Below are 20,396 nucleotides of genomic sequence, written 5' to 3'. Positions count from 1 at the left end.
GAAATAACGAATGTAACGGTTTAAGAAAACCAAGTGTAGGGCGTGCATTTACAGTTTGCATGCCTAGCATACTGGCTGAGAATAGGCACACACTGAAGCACACTGTAAAGCTACAGAGCCCTGGGGACAAAGAATAATTCTATGAGCTTCCACAGAGAAAAAGAAGATTACATTGAAAGAATTAGGAATAGGAATGGCTTCACATTTCTCAGAATCCACAATGGAACCTAGAACCAGTGAGGCAATGCCTTAAAAATTCTTAAAGAAAATGATTTCCAAACTAGAATTCTGAACTCAGGCAAGTTACCAATTAAGTGTGAGGGTAAAACAAAGGCACTGGTCTCAGAAAATGTACCACCCACATACTCTTTCACAGGAAGTACTGAAGGACATGCTCCACCAGATTGAGGAAGTAAACCAAGAAAGAGGAAGATATATGATCCAGGAAACAGGAGATCCAACACAAAGAGTGGTGATGGAGTTCTCCAGAACAATGGGGAAGGGGAATCTAAGGAAGACAGCTGTGTCCCAGGCAGAAACCACTCCAGATTGTTGCAGGTTGGAAGCCACAGGGAAAAAAAAAGAAAAATCAAGACATTAAGGAAAACAGTCAGTTGTGGAAGAAAAGCCATCATGGTTTATTCTGTGTCTCAGATTTGAATAGCACGAATAGTTTATTAACCTAAGTTACAAATATATATATAAGATCAGGGGACATGGAAGTGTGCTTGTACATGTATGATAGGGATGGTGAAGGAGGGCTGGAGAGAGACCTATATTCTTATCTTCCATGTGGGGAAGTTAGTAAATAATGTCTTAACACTGAAAAATCAACACGAAGTGATGTAATTACGTTATTTAGAACTAATCAGGCAAATACCCAAAGAATTACTTAAATGAGTCAAAATTTGTTCTTGGGGGAAGAACCTAAGGAGCTATTTTTCCTTAACCCTTACAGAACACGTTGACTTAGCTACATGTGTGTGTATAACTTTGACTTTAAAAAAATTAAACAAGAAAAGGAAAGCCTGTGTTCAAGTCCTGGCTCTCGACCACGTACTAGCGATGCGACTGTGAACAAGTCACATCTCTGATCCTGTTCTAATTATAAATGGAGATGAAGTTTGCTCTGCCTCCTTTGCATGTTTTAAGAAAAAAATGTATAGGTATTTTATAGAACACCATAGAAATATAGTAATTTTGGCAGAAAAAATCCTAATCTCAGTGAAAGGAAGACCTATCCAATAACTCCTTATCCAATAACCTATATGACACCTTGTTCAGAGTTCAAAAATTATCCATTCGATAAAGAGCTTTAGCTACCTGCAGCTGTTCAGGCTCTCCCTGTCTCATGAAGTGGTTTATATTTATGTGTTTTCTAAGTATACAATTCTTTCCAGCTCATGAGGCCATGCCCTTTATACCTATCATTGGTCCAATGGTATATCCTTAGGCATTGCCATATTTCAGGTGAAATTTACTTGCTGGAGACCATGAAAAGAATTTGCTCTTTTTACTACACTACCTAATTTAATTAGTCTTCATCTCTAACTCATCTGTCCTTTCCTTTAATCCACCCAGCTATATTTCAGTACAATTTCCAAATGCCCTAAGATAGGCTGGAAAATAACAAAAACATCAACTAAAAAAAATTTTAAATAAGAGATAAATGAACATGTATACTGATCACACATCATAAGAGCTCTTATATTTTAGTCTATGACCACACAAATTACACTTTCTTGTATACACACATAGGACACCTGTGACAATTAGAGATAAATGCCTAATGCCCCTTCCATTTTGCAGCAGAGGGGTGATACAGATACGTTCAACAGCATGAGTGTTAGAGTAATTTTTAAAATCCTATTAAAAGGGCAAGAAGCCAAATGTTGAGAATCCAAACACGGGCTCATGGATCCCATGGACAGTCCAGTTACCTCCAGGATGTTTCTCAAATTGTTGGACTCCTATGTTTACTGTTCTCTCTCTTTCTCTTGTTTCACTTATAAAAAGTAATACCAAACGTTCTGGACTAAGCCAGAGATGTGTAAGAGAAAAGCACATTATCTGATGGAAGGGCCCATTAAGAAAGTCAGTGTCTGATAAAGGATTAAAAAACAAAAAACGACAGCTGGAAATAACAACCATAATTTTTTCAAGAACATTTATACATCTTTTTAATTAGATTAGCTTTACAAGCAAGTTGAGAGCTCTTTCATAATGAAACACTGCTTTTCAAATTACATGACTTTATAGTCTATCTGTATATGAATTCTGAAATTCTTTGCCTGCTGTTGATAAAAGTCTATGTTTTACAGCTGGTTAATGTGTTGAATAAAAACTGCGTTAGAAGCTTTACCTTTAACCAGGATTAAACACATATAGGCCACAAATAGTTTTAAATTCTGTTTTAAGTAGACTCCTGCTTGGTGACAAGTTAACGGTCCCACTAACATGAAAAGAACAGATTTTAAATGGATATTAAGGAAATGGCTATCCTGATTTCTTGATCCTTTCACAATAATCTCCAAGAAATTATATAAACTTTTCTAAAAAATACAAAATTTAAGACCTGTGTGGCAAGCACAACCCACAGACAATAGAATCTGACACTTTGCACAACTGCAGAGATACACATTTGAACGACACAGGGGCTCCCAGATAAAAAGCCTGTTGCTGTACACCTTGACAAACAAACCTCCCATCAACATAATGCAATTTCTACCAGACCTAAAAATGATAGCGCTTTTGAGTTGTGGCCTAATGCAGCGCACTGCACTGCAGGCCAGATGGCAAAGACAACTTGCACTCCCAGGTCGGGCTGGCAGAGGCACTTACTGTAGAGATGTTCCATTGTAGTATCTGGAACAAGGAGAGGAAGTGGAACAAAACTGAACATGGGCAAGGAAAAACAACAATAAACTATAATTTTCTCCTGGTAGTTCTCCTAAGTGAGATCACAATACTGAATATTTAATCCCACCCTAAGTCCACACTGTCAGTTTCACTAAACAATTTTTTTTCATGTTTTACATGAACAATAGCAATCTTTTAATAAAAATTACTGAGCTTTCCATAGAAAAGGTCTCTAATGAATACAAACTATACAGATGCTAAAACTGTCATAAGTTGAAATATATAGAAATATTTCTGTACGCTCACATTATTTTGGCAAAGAAGATCAAGGACAGAGATAGAAAACTGAGGTGGGCAAGGTCTTACACCCATAATTCATGCAAAATATGGATACCACCCTTTGGGCTTTGCTAAAGAGCCTAGGAAATTGAAGTCTAAGACATCCATCCCAATTCATACATTAAATAATAGAAGTCTGGGAGGCCTTGTGTGATTTTGTAATATTCTCTCTTTTTCTGAAAAGTAAAAAAGAAAACTCATAAAACATAAAAATAAAATTACCTGGTTTATCGCTTCATTTTTTTTTTAAGCTAAACATACATCTTTCAGTACTGATAAAGAGGCCAGCATCACGTTTGGGGAACGCCTTGCAGTGGTCTGAGGAGTCACTAAGAGCAAGTTTGTAATAACATAGTTCAGTCTCGATGCACACAGTCTCCCCTTGATGCTATCCAACAAAAATAAGGTTCTGATCTGCAGATCAGATGGGTCATAGGAGTAGGAAGAAAACATAACAGCAAAATTGGAAGTACAAGCAACTTGACGGGAAGTAAAAGGAAAAGTCTTAGGAAAGAAGACATTATCTTCTACATCTATAGGATACACGTAAAAGCATAAGAAAGCCCTTTATCTTGGGAACTTGATGCTAAGGATAACCTCAAGTTTGTTTAGTGCCAGTCACTTTAGTTTTTAAAAAAATTTAACTTAAAAGATAAAACCTGCTTATTGTATTTTTTTCTTATAAAACATGAACTAAAAGTTATTGGTAGTAAATGGTGATGGTTTTACTGTTATGTTTCATTATTAACGATGTCAAAAAAATGACAGCAGCAATCTTTAGAGTTCAAATTAGTTTAAGACAGGACTACAAAATCTGATTTTTCAGTTGATAATTAAAGTGCTCCTTTTCTTATTTTTAAGTAAAAAAGAAAATTAATCATCAGTCACTGGCAACAATCATTTTAAGAGGTCTTTTAGAGCAAAATTTAATAGTACGAAGCAGTTTACAAAAATAGATTGATACTATCTTGGGGAATAATGCTGTAATTTTTTCTCAATTCAGTTTTGATAAATTGTACCTGATCATACAAAAATTACTTCAAATTCAAACTTGACTATATAAAAAAGGGAGAGATGAAATGAACTCAGTTAGATGACAGATCTGGCAAAATATAAGAATGAAGAAGTTCTACCTAGGGCACTTATTTCATGTCCAGATGTAAATACCATTTTCAGTTGATAGCTTATATTCTTCCCATAAGCAATCACAGGTTTGGAGTCAATCATGCAGTACAAAGCCACACAGTCAAAATCTTCTTTATGATGCAACACAAAAAAGTTGTTTCTGTTTCCTTATTAAAATGCCAACTGGTTGTCTATTTTTCTTTATCCCATTTATTCACATTCACAAGTTAACAAATAGCATCAATGATTATTGTAGTTGAAGTGGGCTATTGCTGGCTCAAAGGCTCTATAAGACGTCTTTAGTGATTGAATCAGAAGGTTTATTGAGTTCAACCCTCACACCTTTTTCACCTGCAAGGTAAAAAAAAAAAAAAAAAATTTATTCATTCATTCATTAAGCACCAGAGAGCTTCTATTACTGCTTCCCACTGAGTTCCTAACAGTATGCAGTGTTTCCACTATCTGAAAACTGTCACACTTGCACTTCCAAAAGCTACCCTCAACACGGCATTATGATGCATGCATTATTCTGAACTAGTAAACCATCACAGGGAAAAACAATTCTCTACACAGAGCTAATGATTTTGTCTCCTTTTTATTTTAAAAGCAATTTGAATTGCTATAAAATAGCAGTGTGTTCAGTGTCACTGAAAGCACGCACTAGGCTTCTGCCACAAATAATGACTTTAAAAATACACAGAAAATGCATGAACATCCAATTTTTATAGTTTTATAAAAGGTTGATATGGGATTATCAGTGGCTCATGAAAATACAGCTAGTTAATCAGTAATGTGAACACTGAGCAGACTTTTGGAGATATAAGGTAGGGTTAAAGAAAAGACAGGTAAGTGGTCCATCAGATGGAAAACTAAGACCCACTGCTCTAGGAGACAGTCCATAAGTGGCGGGCTGGCATACTGAAGGACCTTCAAATTTAGTAAAAGTGTGCTGACCTATGGACACCACAGGCAGATATGGACTCTACATGCCTGTCTCATTTACTGATTTTGGCATTTCAATTCATCTCTTTTGTATTAATTTTCTTCACGTCCACAATCAACGTGGAAGACCCAGAGTATTCTTTGGAGCATGTATGTTTAAAAAGGAAAGGATATTAACTTCCTTCTAAGGGGAGAATGAGAGGAAGCCAGATGGCAGTTACCCAGACCTCAGCAGCCCGGGGTTGAAAAGGATAATCACATAAAAACTTAGCTTGTATTTGAATAATTTGTCTCAGGCTTCTTTGCCTCAAACTTTCCTAATGTTGGGACAATTTTGTTGGTTAAAGATAACAATGAAGATGACTTAAGAGAAGTCTTCTTTTAAATAAGGGAATTAAGGAATTTGACAAAAACAAGGAGCAAGTCTTGATCGCGTTAATAAAGGCTGCGTTTGCACTCCCGAAAAGCACTGCCCAACTGTGGGTGTTTTCCTTCCAGTACACCCTGCCCCAAATCATGTTTACCTGTTAGATATTTTACTTTAGCACGTGCTCTCTCATCTGCATCAAAATACCAAACCGTTATTGCGTACCTAAAAGAAAATTCAGAATAGGGTAAGAACGATTACACTGGGAGAAAAAAAAGTGGTATGCTGTTGCAATGGTCTATTAAAACTTGTAATGCCAAAATAATGCCTAAATTGGTATGATATCAGAGGATAAATGAGCACAGTAACAACTCACTTATCCAGTAACGTCAGTGCTCAAGAGTATAGCAGAGAACCAGCAGAAGCTAAAATTGATGTTGCAAAGTTGATGAGTTTTCATGACTTTCTTAATACCTATTTAACCTACATGATTATCTGTTTTGCAAGCCCACAGCAGATCAGAAACAGACAATAAGAAGGTAAAAGAACGGCTGTTACAGAAAAAGCAGACCATCAATAGTATAAGTTCTAAAAGAAGAGAAGAGAAACAGAAAAGAACCAAAGCCTGGGGCCCTTTAGTGAAAGGGAGGGCTAATAGTCTCAGCTTCTGAGGACATCACTATATTATAGCAAAGAATAATGATGGATGTTTACAATTTTATAATCTGGAATCATCAAGAAAGAGTTAAATTATGCTAAGAATTTTTATCAAAACAATTCTACTATGTTCTGACATTTAAAGTTTAGCTAAACTTCATTTTTCTGAAAACTTCCCTTATTTGGAATATCTCATTCCACAAATAAATAAGGAATCTCTGGTTTATTAAATACTACAAAGCACATAGTTACACCTTTTGGTACCAATAACGGGGAAAATGTACACAACACTATAGAAAGTGAAAGAATGCTACAAAAGATCTATTCCTTAGCGGAACGTAACAATCAGTTCAAGTATCTTGCAGATTCTGGCCAGTGTTCACTGAAACAACACTGATCAAACAAAGAGCCAGTAAATGTGAGAGAACTAAACCACGTGACATATTCAAAGAGTCAAAGGCAGAGTAGAGTCAAAGTCTAGGAGTCTGAACAACTGGGGAAACTGAGGCCCACAGATCACTCAGCTGGTGAATGACAAAGCTGAGGTCCAAGTCTGGCCTCCTGACTTTCACATTCTGCTCTTTCCAAAGCTCCAGCACCCTTCTTACCAAGTAGCCTCTTTTGTTTTTCCAGGTGGCCTTGGTGATGGGAAAGGTGCACAGATAAATCATTTTATATCTCCTCTTTTGCACATGCCCCAAACTTCTAGTTACTTAGTAGTCCAAGATCTACTACCTGGATCAACTCCCCTCCATATCCTAAGTGCTTACCAGAAAACAACTGTAAATACTGTATGTCATTCTACTTTTCCCACTTTTTCTCCCATTTAAAGAATCCCTCTCCTCACATTAATCTCTGTACTGTAATTCGAACAGTCTTGCCCTTTTCTCCCAGGGCTTTACTAACACTATTGTCCTCCTTGCTTCTCGTCATTCTAGGCCCAGCTGAGCTCTCTTCACTGTGACACCTGACCCATCTATTCCAATTTAATACCACTTTCTCGCTCCTCCGAACCCCTGTAGCACTTATCCTCCGTAATCGTTTGGCATTTATTTACTACCTAGAAATGTTTGCTATCTCTTCATTTAGAAAGGATACAACCAGACCATACTCAAGATTCCATAAAAAGGAAGGTCTACGAAGCAGCTTCTAGGTCAGAAAAAGTTCTAAAGAAGCAGTTGGGGTAGAGATAGCACTGGGATGCCTGCTGAAAGGAGAGATGGGGATTTGGGACGGATGTCACGTGATGTGACAGGAGCCCCCTGGTTTCCATTCATGCCTTCTTATGATCTCTATCCACAAACTGCTCGGCTTGCTCACTCACTATGTGAATTAGGGCTGAAGGCAACACAGCTCAGAAAGAAGCAAGAAAAAGGGAGAGGTGACAACAGAGTCTTTAGAATTTGAACCTCATCAAAGGCTGGCCCGTCTCTAACATCATTATTAAAAGCCAATCCTTCTCCCAGTGTATCTAAGGGTATGCCTCTTTTCACCAGATCTAAGCAACTGCAGGTCAGTAATTCACTATCAGAAGGTTTGAAGTCCTTTCTATAATAAAAAATAGGTATTTAAAAATAGTATTGCTCTACAAATATTTATTTTTATAACAATGTCTGTAACATCTTCCATTTTAATAGACATTTTAATTGAGTCATAGTAAATGGTAAAAAAATTGTTTTAAAGAATACATTAAACATAATAGGTTTAGAATACACAACTTTGTAGAAAAAGAGTACAATGAAGAAAATGTAAAGAAGAGTATAATGTAGAAAAAGAGAGTTAATAACCCTAGTAGAAGCTTCTATTAAAGCTAAAGGGTTATTTTTTCTAACATTAACTCCCACCCATGGCAACATTTTCTCTTCTTTTCTTTATTCTTTTTTCTCTTCATTTCTACTCTGTAGTTACCTCTTATTTTTCTACTCTGCATCATTTTTCTACATCTCTCTTTCCCCACTCCACCCCCCCACCTTTCAAAAAGCTGCTCTTTTCTTTCTCTATCTAATCTTTCTATCCCCCAAGTGAGTACTCGCACAAAATCATGGACTAGATAGTAGCTCAGAGACGCACCAAACAAGGAGACAGGGCTAGAAATATGAGACGGTCTGTGCTTCCATTTCTTACTCCAAACAAGGAGTGGCTGTGCAAAGAAAGTCACATTTAGTACTAACTGTGAACCAATCTTATAAGATTATTCAAATTAAAATAGTTATGACTGAAGCATTATGATAAAGATAGCTGAAGAACAGGAAGATACTCATTAGAAAACTTTCCAGTTTATTCTATCTGTCCCCTCCTATCCTATCATATTCTTTACCAATTTTTTCTTAAAAGGAATACTACCTTGTAGCATATGCTGGTTGTACTTCATGAGGGTTGCGACGGTCAGACCAGAAAAACAGCAGTCTATCAAATTTGGGTTCAATGTCAGCAAACTGGGCTTTGCCTTCTGGAAAAATTCGAAGTATACCTCCACTTACCTAGGAAAAGAGCCAAATGTGTAAGTATGAGTAAACAAAAATGCTACAAAATTAAATTTAGGAGGGAAAAAGACCATTTCAGTGAATCAAAATTCTTAATTGGATTATTCATAAATATATCTCAATTAAAAAGGTATGAAAATGAGTTGAGATTCCAAGTACATATGCCGATACAAGGAAAAATTCATTTCTTGTTTGAGATTTTTGTAAATACTTGATGAAACGGAAGAATATTATCTGAATTCTTAAGTCTTAAAATGACATTTGAAAGTTTTAAAAACTAGTAAACATTTATTTATATATGCTAATGATTTGCTTAATCTACTCTTAAAATGTATCCATTTTAAATCATCTTGACTAAATTACTACAAATGGTTAAGTATATCAAACAAATAGTTTATCCTATTTTAAAGTTCAACTGATAATTAACAGGACAGTCAGAAATTTAATGCCTCTTATTTAAAGAATTCAGTATATCAGTAGAAAGTGTCAGCATTTATCATCATCATCATCATCATTGTGGTCATTATTAGAAACTGTAGCTCTCTCCCTTTCCAGACTGGGTCTGACACATTGATAACTACTTGCTTATAAAACTGGATTCCATCCAGAAAGGATTATTACTGTTTGCCCAAATATATTTCCTTCTCTATTTGGGATTTGGACTCACCTCTTCACTCCAATATTGATTGAGTGTCTATTGTTCTGGGACCTGTGGTGGGCCCTGGGCGCAGAGTACGGAATAATGCAGACAGAGGTTGTCCTGTGGTATTTATAATCTGGGGGGGAATTAAAGTGAGGCAAAAACCTACCCAACTGAGTAGCTCTTTACCCTTGAAAAACTAATAAACTCCTAGGCAGGTAGACTGTTAAATTGAGGGAACTTTAATCCTTGATCAAGACATCACAGAGGTTGAGCCTATTCCTAGAATCTATAATTAGAGAAGCTGTTTATCAGGCTCATCCTCAGGTAAGTTAAATTCAAGCTACTTGGTATCTTTGCCCACCTTCCTCAGGTTCCAGTGTTGTTCAGAGTGATTCCCACAGCACTCACGCAAACATCTAAAGAACCTCTAAACTGTGACGGAGAACATGTCTTCTTTCCTTTCCTCCTGCCCCCTTCCCTTTGACTGGAGTCATTGGGAATATCACAGGTGATCTGCTGAGAATGTTTAAAAAAAGACAGATAGTTGAAGCTTCCAATCCTCCTCTGGGAAACCTTCCCTGACCTCTGATTTAGGGGGCCCTCCTGCATGCTCCCACAGCAATCTGTCCTGCACTTGGCCTATAACCCATGGTAACTGTTAATCTACTGATCTGCACCTTCCACTAGATCCTAAGCTTTCTGAGGGCTATTTCTATTTCTGCTCTGTCTCCAGCACCCAGAACAATGTCTAGCACACTGCACATATTCAGTGCAAGCTTACAACGGAGGTTTTCAAAAAGTTGTACATATAAAAATACTAAGGACTTTTTTCTGCTTATGTACTAATTTAAAAACTATATATTAATGACCTTGGCTACATCATATCAAAATTAAAAGGAGATCAACTAGAAACAACCTAACAAAATACAGAAGCTAGGAGTTGATCAAACATATTTCTAGCTTTCTAGATATTCACAAAATCTGAAAAGAAAATAAATTTTTAAGTTTTAAGCAAAGTTAACCAATCTGTTTTGTGCCTTGGGCTCAAGATGAATTATCGAATTTATTTCTCTGTTTCAAACTTTGAAAGGGATAACAGAAAAACCATGCTTGTTGACATAATGCCTCAAAATCTACTTAGCAGTAAAACCTCCCTCCATTTTGTACTTGGACTAAGACAGAGGAAACTCTTTAAATCACTAAATTTTAGGATATGCTTTCAGGAAAGAAGTAGGTTTCTGCAACTTGAGGACTTGGTGGTTCCCATCTGTGTATATGTGTGTGGGGGGGTGAGTTCAGGGGTGGGAGGTGTTTTAAAGGTTGATTTTTAAAAATTACCCTGGCTACACAGGTGTGTTCACTCTGTGAAAATCCACTAGGCTATACATTGTGTTGACTTTTCTATTTTGAATATATTGCTTCAATAAAAGTAAATTAAAAAAATATTAGGGCCGGCCCCGCGGCTTAGCAGTTAAGTGCGCGCGCTCTGCTACTCGCGGCCCGGGTTCAGATCCCTGGTGCACACCGACACACCACTTCTCTGGCCATGCTGAGGCCGTGTCCCACATACAACAACTAGAAGGATGTGCAACTATGACATACAACTATCTACTAGGGCTTTGGGGAAGAAAAAAAAGGAGCAGGATTGGCAATAGATGTTAGCTCAGAGCCGGTCTTCCTCAGCAAAAAGAGGAGGATTAGCATGGATGTTAGCTCAGGGCTGATCTCCCTCACCAATAAATAAATAAATAAATATTAAAAAAAAAATCTACCAAAAATTAGTTTATACAACCTCCAATGTAATAATGCATGATATACTTCTAAAGTTTAACTCATTTAAGTGAAACTCAGGCTAATATTAGGGGAATATATATTTAAAACATGAGACATTAAATGTATTGTACATTCTAATTGGTTTTATAGGATTTGTCAGATTGATAAACTTTTGGTTTTTCTGTGATCAAGGAAAGAAGGAATCCTGCCTCCAATATTCACTCAACAACCCAATGCCAGATAACATCTCTACAACAATGCAAAGAATAAAATGTAGGAGTAAATAGGAAATAACCCATAATAATTATTTATACATAATCTCCCTCAAAAGCCATTAGAAAACAATCGTTCTCAGAAGTGTTTTTATAAAAACTATTAAAAAGAATATATTTTAATAAAAGATACTTTTGTAAAAGTTAAATTTTGGATGAATGCCTCAATAAGTGAAAATAAGGGAATCCATTTTTTGAGATATATTACTATCTATTTCATTTTACAAAGATCCACCCCTAATACCTGAGACTGAAACAAATCTAAGAGAAAAATTTTTAAGTGTTCATGTGTTAAAGACAGTCTCACCTGTGAGGAGTACGAATCTTAATACTTGTGAGAAAAAAAAATAAATGCTCATTTAAGTTGCATACCTTGGCATCCCAGTCCTTATTAAGATAATATATACATGTCACACATCTTCCATCTCCATTTGGATTATCAACATGGCGTACATAACCTGTTCCATTGCCTGGATAACAAGCAACCATAGCCTGTAATAATAATAATAATAATAATGATTTTAAAAGTCCATGTATGAATAAAAAAGAGAAAACAGCTTATAAAAGAGATCTCTGATTTTTGGCCACTCTGACTTACACTTAAATTCTTCTAATAAAAATCATATTTTGTAGATAAGAAGAGGTAAAGATATTCTATGTTGATATTTATAAAGAATCCAAGGATAGACTGGTGAACAATCCAAGGCTTGGTGAATTCTGCTTCACAGTGATGGGAAGAGTCAACATCGAAGGATCAGAGCGCAACATTGCTACGAACACTTGGCTGTCACAAGCCAGTTGCCTGTGCTTAAAACTCCAAAGATTGGAAGGATTGCAGAACCCACTTTCATGATCTTTATTCATATTGATGATCAAGATAAAGTGAGTTTTTGTCCTGCTCCATGGGAGACTTCTATCCTCCCTGAGCTCATCACAGAACACCTACCTTACTGTCTGACAGCCAAACACCCCATCTGACACTGTCTCTGAATGGTACCAACTCGGAGAGGCCTAATTTAGAAGGTCAACTCCAAACATTAACTCACTGATTGTCAGCCACTTAAAAAAGGCTAAATGACAAATTAGCATGTGACTAACCCTTCTTCAAATCAGATAGAAAGTCATTTTTTTCACTCAAATCATAGCAAGATGCAGTTCCTAAGACTGCTGGGTGTTAAGCATGAAGGTGGATGACAGGCCCAAAATAAAAAGCACCAAATAACTTACATGTTATTATGTACATGTAGTACATAATAATCCAGTGAAATTAGTATGGGCAATTAAAAAAAATCTCAGGAATTATGAAGAAAACAAAAACAAAGATGTACAAAGCTACCAGTTATTTTTGAAATCCTTTATTTCTCCAATTTCTTCATGTATTAAAGCCAATGGATCAGTATTAATGTCAACGAATTAGCATAAAGTTATCAAACAGTAATTAAATTACATCATTAAGATAAATGTCAAATGCTAAGTTTTAAAATTCATGTTCAATTAATTAGTGAATACTTAACTATGTTCCATTTCTGAGAGACTAGGAAGCATTTCAAACCTGAATGCTTAAAAAAAAAAATCACATTTTTGTGGACACTCTGAATCTACTACTCTTTATCTGAAGCAGAACTTTTGGTGAATATTACATATGTCTCTATTTCTCCTGATTCTAGACAGATTTAAATTCCTCCTCTTGGGACTTGAGGTTGGTAATAACAGGGAGAATGTCATGGGTTTAGTGGGTTTAATAATGCTTAATAAAAGATAAATCCAAACAATTTCCTTGTCATTAGCTGTTAAGGAAAGGCATATGTAGCCGACTTTGAACAGTAACTATAAGAAGGTTCTGGGCCGGCCCCGTGGCTTAGTGGTTAAGTGTGTGAGCTCCGCTACTGGTGGCCCGGGTTCGGATCCCAGGCGCCGACGCACCGCTTCTCCGGCCATGCTGAGGCCCCGCCCCACATACAGCAACTAGAAGGATGTACAACTATGATGCACACCTATCTACTGGCTTTGGGGAAAAAAAAGGAGGAGGATTGGCAATAGATGTTAGCTCAGAGCCGGTCTTCCTCAGCAAAAAGAGAAGGATTAGCACGGATGTTAGCTCAGGGCTGATCTTCCTCACAAAAAAAAAAAAAAAAAGAAGAAGGTTCTAATTTAACAATGTGATTAATCCATTTAATTGAGACAATTATGGTGAATTACACAATACATTCTTATCCACAGAAAAGAATGGAAAAAACAAAATGCACATGAATTCTTTCCTAAAATGATCTCATCTCAAAAGAGTTCATTCAGCCTCTCCAACTAGCTGATAACTTCAGCATCTCTCATGCAAAGAATGAAGGGGCAAATTTTTCTTCGTCCATCCACCCCTTCCCATCCTTCCCATCCCACCCCATCCATCCATCCATTTGACATATACCGACTCTTAAGTACCTCCTATGTATAGGAAAGGCCCTGGGGCTAAGAAGAAGAACAAAACAGACAAAGTTCCTTGCTTTCATTTATTATGGAACCTAGCGTAGTGGTGTAAATAACCAATAAACAAATAGATATATAACGTAATGTTAAGCAGTGATGAAATATCTTTCCACAAGATATGAAAAAAAAATTAAGTCAAAGGCTAGAGAAAATGACAGTATAATATTCTAGAACAGTGGTCAAGGAAGACCTCTCTGAGGAGCTGACATTTGAGCAGAGACTTAAATGAAGGGAGTGGCAAGCTGTGCAAATATCTGCTGGGTGAGAGTATCTGGCAGCGGAACAATGAAGGTAAAGGCAGCAATGGCTGGGAAGGGTGGAAAACAGCAGCAGGCCAGCTGGAATAGAATGAGCAAGGGCAACAATGATCAGAGAGGGTCCAGCAAGCCATGGTAAGGACTTGGGATATTGTTATAAAAGTGACACGAAGCCAATGCAGAATATATCTGATTAATGTTTTAAGAAGGTCAGTTTCAATTCTGTATGAATAAAAAATAATAATTTCAATAATCTCAGTATCACCTACTACCTAACATTTATTGGACGTTTACTATTTGCCAAGCACTATTCTAAGTAATTCATGTGTAATTACTCAACTGACACAACTGTATGAGGTAAAAAGTATCATTGTCATCCTCATCTAACTGTAAAGGAAACTGAGGCTCAGAAAGGTTACTTAATGTTCTCAAAGTCACATGACAGTGGAACCAGGTATGAATGCAGGCAATCTGGTTTCAGAATCCATGTAATTAACCACCATACTAAAATGCAGGGGGGGAAGAGTGAAAAAAAGAAGATGGCTAGTTGGCTATTGCAGTTTCTAGGAGGGAAACAAAAAAGAGGCTGACCAGGGTGGCAAAGTGGGATATATTTTAAAGGCAGAAAACCAACATGATTTGCTAATAGATTGAAGTGGAAAGTAAGAAGAGTCAGGATGATGCCAAGGTTTTCATCTTATGTAACTGAATGAACAGCGTTAACTATTTACTAAAATGGAAATACTAGATGAAAGAGCGGTTTTAATAACATGCATAGGGCACGAAAGGAGTTTCTCAACAACGGTCATGATGAGCCAGATATCCCAGAATAGAAAAAAAATCGAAGATACCAGGATTCTGCCTCAATATGGGATCTGCTGGTATTAGTCACTTCTAAACTGCTTTCTTTAGAGCCCTAGGATTACATGGAGGTACCTAGGGGTGGCGACTGGCGGAGAGTAAAATGAGAAGAGGTCAAACAAGCAGGTTTTGCCCCAGCCTTCAACTAGGGGCAGCATTTATCTGTTTCCTTTATTTGAATTCCAAGTGAGACTTTTTGAAAAAATAAAAGATGCAATAAAAGTTTTAAACAATTGTGTTATTAAATTTCACAATCCCTGATATAGCTCAATTACCTCCATCTGAATGTATTATTTGAGGTGGCCATTACCACTTCAGCCTTATCTAGTGTTCCCTAGGTCCCTTTAGCTCTGCTCTGGTGATAAGGACACTGCCAAATGAAGAGAAAGGAAGGAAGGAGAGGAGGATGAGTGCTAACAGGGCTTGCATCTAATCTGCCAACTCAGCTTGTCAATACTAGCTCTAGAAAAGGCAGCAGTACATTATTCTAACCGAAAAAGGATAAAATGAAAAACATCAGTGTAACCCAGCAAACTAGAAAGCCTATCAATAATTACAGCTAAATGCTGGTGGCTATAAAACAAGAGCACTACATAAATGAGAAGGAAGCCAAGGCAATCCTGGTCTGGCAGGAGTAAGAGTCCCAGAGCACTGCCAAGCCCTCCGTCCCTACAGCTAGAGACTTTAAGAGGAGAAAGAAGAGCCTAAGCACACCCAGAAAAAACAGTCATGGAAAATCTGAGACCTGAAAGAGCCAAACTCCTAGAGATTCTAGGGAAAGAGAAATTTTTAGGAAACTTGCAAAGATTTGGAAAGGTCATGAATTCATTCAAATAACTGTGTGGCCTAATAATGATACGGTGAAACTACATTTAGTAATTCACACACGTACTGAGACTCCTCCCCATTTGGATTTGAGAAAACATAAAAAGGTATTTCTACAAGTCTCATGAAATCTGACAGCTCCTATGTTTAAAACCAGTATTCATATTTAAACAAAGTTATCTTTAGCCATGGTTCGGATTAACAAAATTTAAAGTTCCTTAAATGTAACATAGCTTTTCCAGCTTTGAAATAATATTCATACTCGATTTCTTAACTGGTAATTTTGTTTTCCTGGTGTATTTTATATACATTTGTGGAAAAAAGACTCTGATATTGCTGTTTTTGTTTTGTTTCTTGTTTTTAATATACAGAAGACTCTAACACTCTTTCTTATTCATAATACTTTTAGTAAATTCAGTTTATTTTCTCTTAATCTCTTGGTAAGGCAACTAATAACAACTCATTCTACACCTGATTTTACCTACCTGAGCACCTTATCAGTCTATAAGTCATTAGCAGCATTAAAAAATATTTATGGAATATCTACCATATCATACTACAAAAAGGCTCATTATGTTATCTGTCTGAAAGAACTTAACTGGAAAGAAAGAAAAAGCTGGGCATACACAAAACAAATGATAAACTGAGTCATGCAAATAATAAACAAAAAAAGAATTCTGAAACAAGGAACTATTCGTGTGGGATATAATAATATGACGAGGCTTTGAGCTACACATAAAACCTAAGCTCATCTTTAAAGGACAGATGAGATTTGGAAAGGTGACAGGAAGAAAAGCAAACAGTATAAGCATAACAAATATAGGAAACAGTTAAGTGACAGTGAGGTATTTTATAATGGTCTGCTCTGTCACTTAACGACTTAAATAAATAAAGTTAATTTGGTAGGAATAAGATGAAATCTTGAAAATTAAGCAGAGGAAGTAGGAATTAAAAGGGAAGCAGCAGTGAACCACTGTGGTTCTTGGGCAGGTACGGCCACAATGAAAGCTTTTAAGGCAGCTTCCTTATTCTAGAATTTATATGAAAGATTATTATAAGATGAAGCACACTACTATGGTCTGAATGTTTGCGTCCTCTCTGCCCAAATGCATATGTTGAAATCCTAACCCCCAAAGATGATGGTATTAGGAGGCAGGGTCTTTGGGAGGTACTTGGGTCACGAGAATGGAGCCCTCATGAAACTGATTAGTGTCTTACAAAAGAGGTTCTGGAAGGATCTCTGCCCCTCCCCATGTGAGGACACAGCAAGAAGTCCTAGCTAAGCACCAGGAAAGGGGCCCTCACCAGAAGGCGACCAGCATGGTCGCCTTGATTTTCGACTTTTCAGCCTCCAGGACCGTGAGCAATAAATGTCTGTTGTTCATGAGCTACCTAGTCTGTGATATTTTCTTATAGCAGCCTGAACAGACTAAGACACACCTATAAAGGATAAAATTATTCCAAGAGATTTATGTTAGATATGCTGGTTTAAGGATAAGGAAATGCATTAAAGTCTATCAAGAAAAATTAAAAGCTCTCTATCTCTAGAAATTTGTTAGGGATTGCAGTGATACTCCCTGGTTGTCCTTCTGTCCTTCCTGAGTAGCAGGACTAGACATGATTATACACTCCTATAAAGTTTAGGGTGGAGGACAGCAGAAGTCTAGAAACTTGCCTGAAAAAGAAAAAATGCAAATTGCCCGCTGTATAATTCTGAGGTATGTTCCTAATCTGCCATCTCTTTGAGATACCAACTTTAAACATTTCAATTTCCCATTGGGAAAAGCCTATTTGAACATAAGCAAAACAATTAAAAACTATTTTTTCCTTTTTGATAAGAAAATATACATGATTGAGGACCTTCTTAAGATAAGAAACACCATACATTTGTTTTTTACTCTGAGAATAAAAGGAAGGAAGAGGTTTGTGATACCCCTTTGGAATCTGAAGACATTTATTTCTGGCACTGAAAGGCCTGTAATTCAATATGAAGTTGAACCAGGAAAGTTTTTTTTCCCTGAGGAAGATTAGCCCTGAGCTAACATCTGATGCCAATCCTCCTCTTTTTGCTGAGGAAGACTGGCCCTGGGCTAACATCTGTGCCCATCTTCCTCTACTTTATATGGGATGTGGCCACAGCATGGCTTGACAAGCGGTGCGTCGGTTGGCGCCGGGATCCGAACCCCGGAACCCCAGACCGCGAAAGCAGTGCGTGCAAACCTAAAAGCTACACCATCGGGGCCGGCCCTTTTTTTTTTTTTCCTTTTTGAGCTAAATTATTTTAAAACATTTATTCAAAGCTAAGCTAAGAAAACTAAAATTTTATGGGCTGTCAAAGTACTATTTTTACCCAGCATAAGGGGAAGAAAAGGTTTACTATCTGAAAATTTATCCTATTAAATTACCTCAGGGTACCCAGCACTCTGCCCTTTGTAGATATTGATAGCTAACATTTAGTAAACGCTTACTACAAGTCAGGCATGGATTATCTCATTTAGTCTTCAGAACAAATTTATGAGGTAGGTACAATTAATCTCTCCATTTTAGAGATTAGAAAACTGAACTATAATGAGAATCAAAAACTTGCCAAAGGTCACAGAGACTCTAAGTGGCAGAGGTGGGATATGAACTGCAGGGGTCTAGAGGGAAAAGTAACTTCCTTCCGTATTCTTCCTCAATTCCTGGCTCCCGTAAGGTTTGTGTTTAGTGTGACTGAAGAGTTCAGATGAAATTGGTAAGATAGACTCCTAAGTGACTCCCGCACCTGCTACAGTGACACACACGCGTGCATTATGCTTAATTCTCCCACATACAGATGGACTGCAGAAGATTTTCTCCAACTCTACAGTTAGATATTTTAAGTCTCTTCCCTACCCACTCCCAAAGCACACCCACCCACACTATTACTACCTCTGAGGTTTACACAAATCTAGCTCAAATACAGAAAAAAATAGGTCATCAAAAGAACTAGACTAAGAGCAAGTTGGTATTTACTATAATAATCATCTAATTTTTAAAACTGCAGATTTCAATTATACCTGCTTAGCTTAGGTAAACTTCATTTCCTAAAAGATACAATTAAAAACTTCATAAAAAGTTATGAATTTTGTTCATTGCATTAATTAGCATATTAAATGGGAGTAATGGGAAAGGGCAATCTACAAGCATTTAAAATTTTAAATCTCTTGACTTATTTGCTAAACTTTAAATGACATAGCTCACCATGAACTCAGACTTTATGTTTTGGGAGGTAAATTTTTCAAATCTATGTTATGGCAAAAATGAAACTAGCACTGAAAAAAAGGATAAAGCAATAAGAACCAGGGCAGTTTCTCTTGGTACAAGCATCTAGTTCACACAGGGCAATAAAGACCATTTGGAAGATCAGTATCATATAAAAGTTACTCAACTAATTCTAAGTAGAAAGAGAAGAACGTAAAAGGAGGTACTGAGAGTATTATGACAGATCACGGCAGACTTTATGGAAGGACTAGTATCTGAGTTCAGCTTAAAAGAAATATATAAGTTAGAAAAGAGGGCATTTCAAACAGAGTGAATTATATAAGGGAAGTTTTAAACATGAGAAAATACACAACATATTCAGTGACAGGGAATATTCAGATTTGCTAAAGCACAGAGTTCTTGAGAAGCGGGCAGAAAACCGAAAAGGTAAGAAAGACTGGACTGTGGACAAACTTGAATGCCTTCTTAGGGAGTATGACCTTTATTCTAGAGGTAGAGGGAAGCCATCGTTTTTGGACAGGGGAGCAACATGATCAGAACGGTGCTTCAGAAACATGACAAGCAGAATGTAAGATGGATTTAGCAAAACGGACAGGAAAAAAAAACGACACTGAAAAGACGAGTCAGAACACAACTGCAACAGACAAAAGAAATGATTGTCTGATATAGAGGAGCAGCTTTGGGAAGGGTGAGGGGAAGAGGGAGCAGGGGCAAAGTGGAACGGGGCAGGTAATGAATTTGAGAAAAGTGAAAGGACTTAATAAGTGCTTTCACAGACAGAGCAAGGGACAAGGTTGAATCAAAGACGGTTTAAGAGAGTTTGTGTCTGGTTGAGATTAACAGACCATTAAGGGAAGTAGGGAAAATGGGTTTGGGAGAGATGAGTTCATTTTTTTGGACATACTGAGTTTGCCATGCTGGTAGGCCATCCAGGTGGAGATGTTCAAAAGGCAGCTGGAAATGCGAGCCTGGAACTCCAAAAAGAGGTCACGGCTGGAGATGTAGATTTAGGAGCCATCTTCATATGGGATAGCTGAAGCCATGTGGCTGCCAGAGATTGCCAAGGAAGGGAGTGTAGGGAGAAAAGAAGAGAACAAAGGACAGATTCTTATGGAATAAACTCATTTATAATAAGAACTCATTAAGCTTTGTTGCTCTCCTGATCACAGGATAATGGTTAAATAACTGCTCAGAAGTTGCCTAATTGTAAATAATTTTTGACTGATTTTTCTACTAATTGTTTTTTGACTAATTGTAAATGATGAACACATA

General features: G+C 37.0%; 1 protein-coding gene across 1 annotated transcript in view; it reads right to left on the bottom strand.

Annotated features, from left to right (window-relative positions):
• Positions 1-3,413: 3,413 nt before the first annotated feature.
• Positions 3,414-20,396, bottom strand: part of EGLN1 (egl-9 family hypoxia inducible factor 1) — a 59,148-nt gene continuing 42,165 nt past the window's right edge. The window contains exons 2-5 of the mRNA XM_058543027.1: positions 11,833-11,952; positions 8,633-8,769; positions 5,790-5,857; positions 3,414-4,674 (exon numbers count right to left, since the gene is read on the bottom strand). Coding sequence (XP_058399010.1) covers positions 4,610-4,674; positions 5,790-5,857; positions 8,633-8,769; positions 11,833-11,952 — 390 coding nt within the window. The 3' untranslated portion in view covers positions 3,414-4,609. The remainder of the gene's footprint in view (positions 4,675-5,789; positions 5,858-8,632; positions 8,770-11,832; positions 11,953-20,396) is intronic.

The sequence above is a fragment of the Diceros bicornis genome, chromosome 6 (genome assembly GCF_020826845.1).
Source record: "Diceros bicornis minor isolate mBicDic1 chromosome 6, mDicBic1.mat.cur, whole genome shotgun sequence".
NCBI classification, from domain to species: domain Eukaryota; kingdom Metazoa; phylum Chordata; class Mammalia; order Perissodactyla; family Rhinocerotidae; genus Diceros; species Diceros bicornis.
This window is presented reverse-complemented; position numbering and strand designations above follow the sequence as displayed.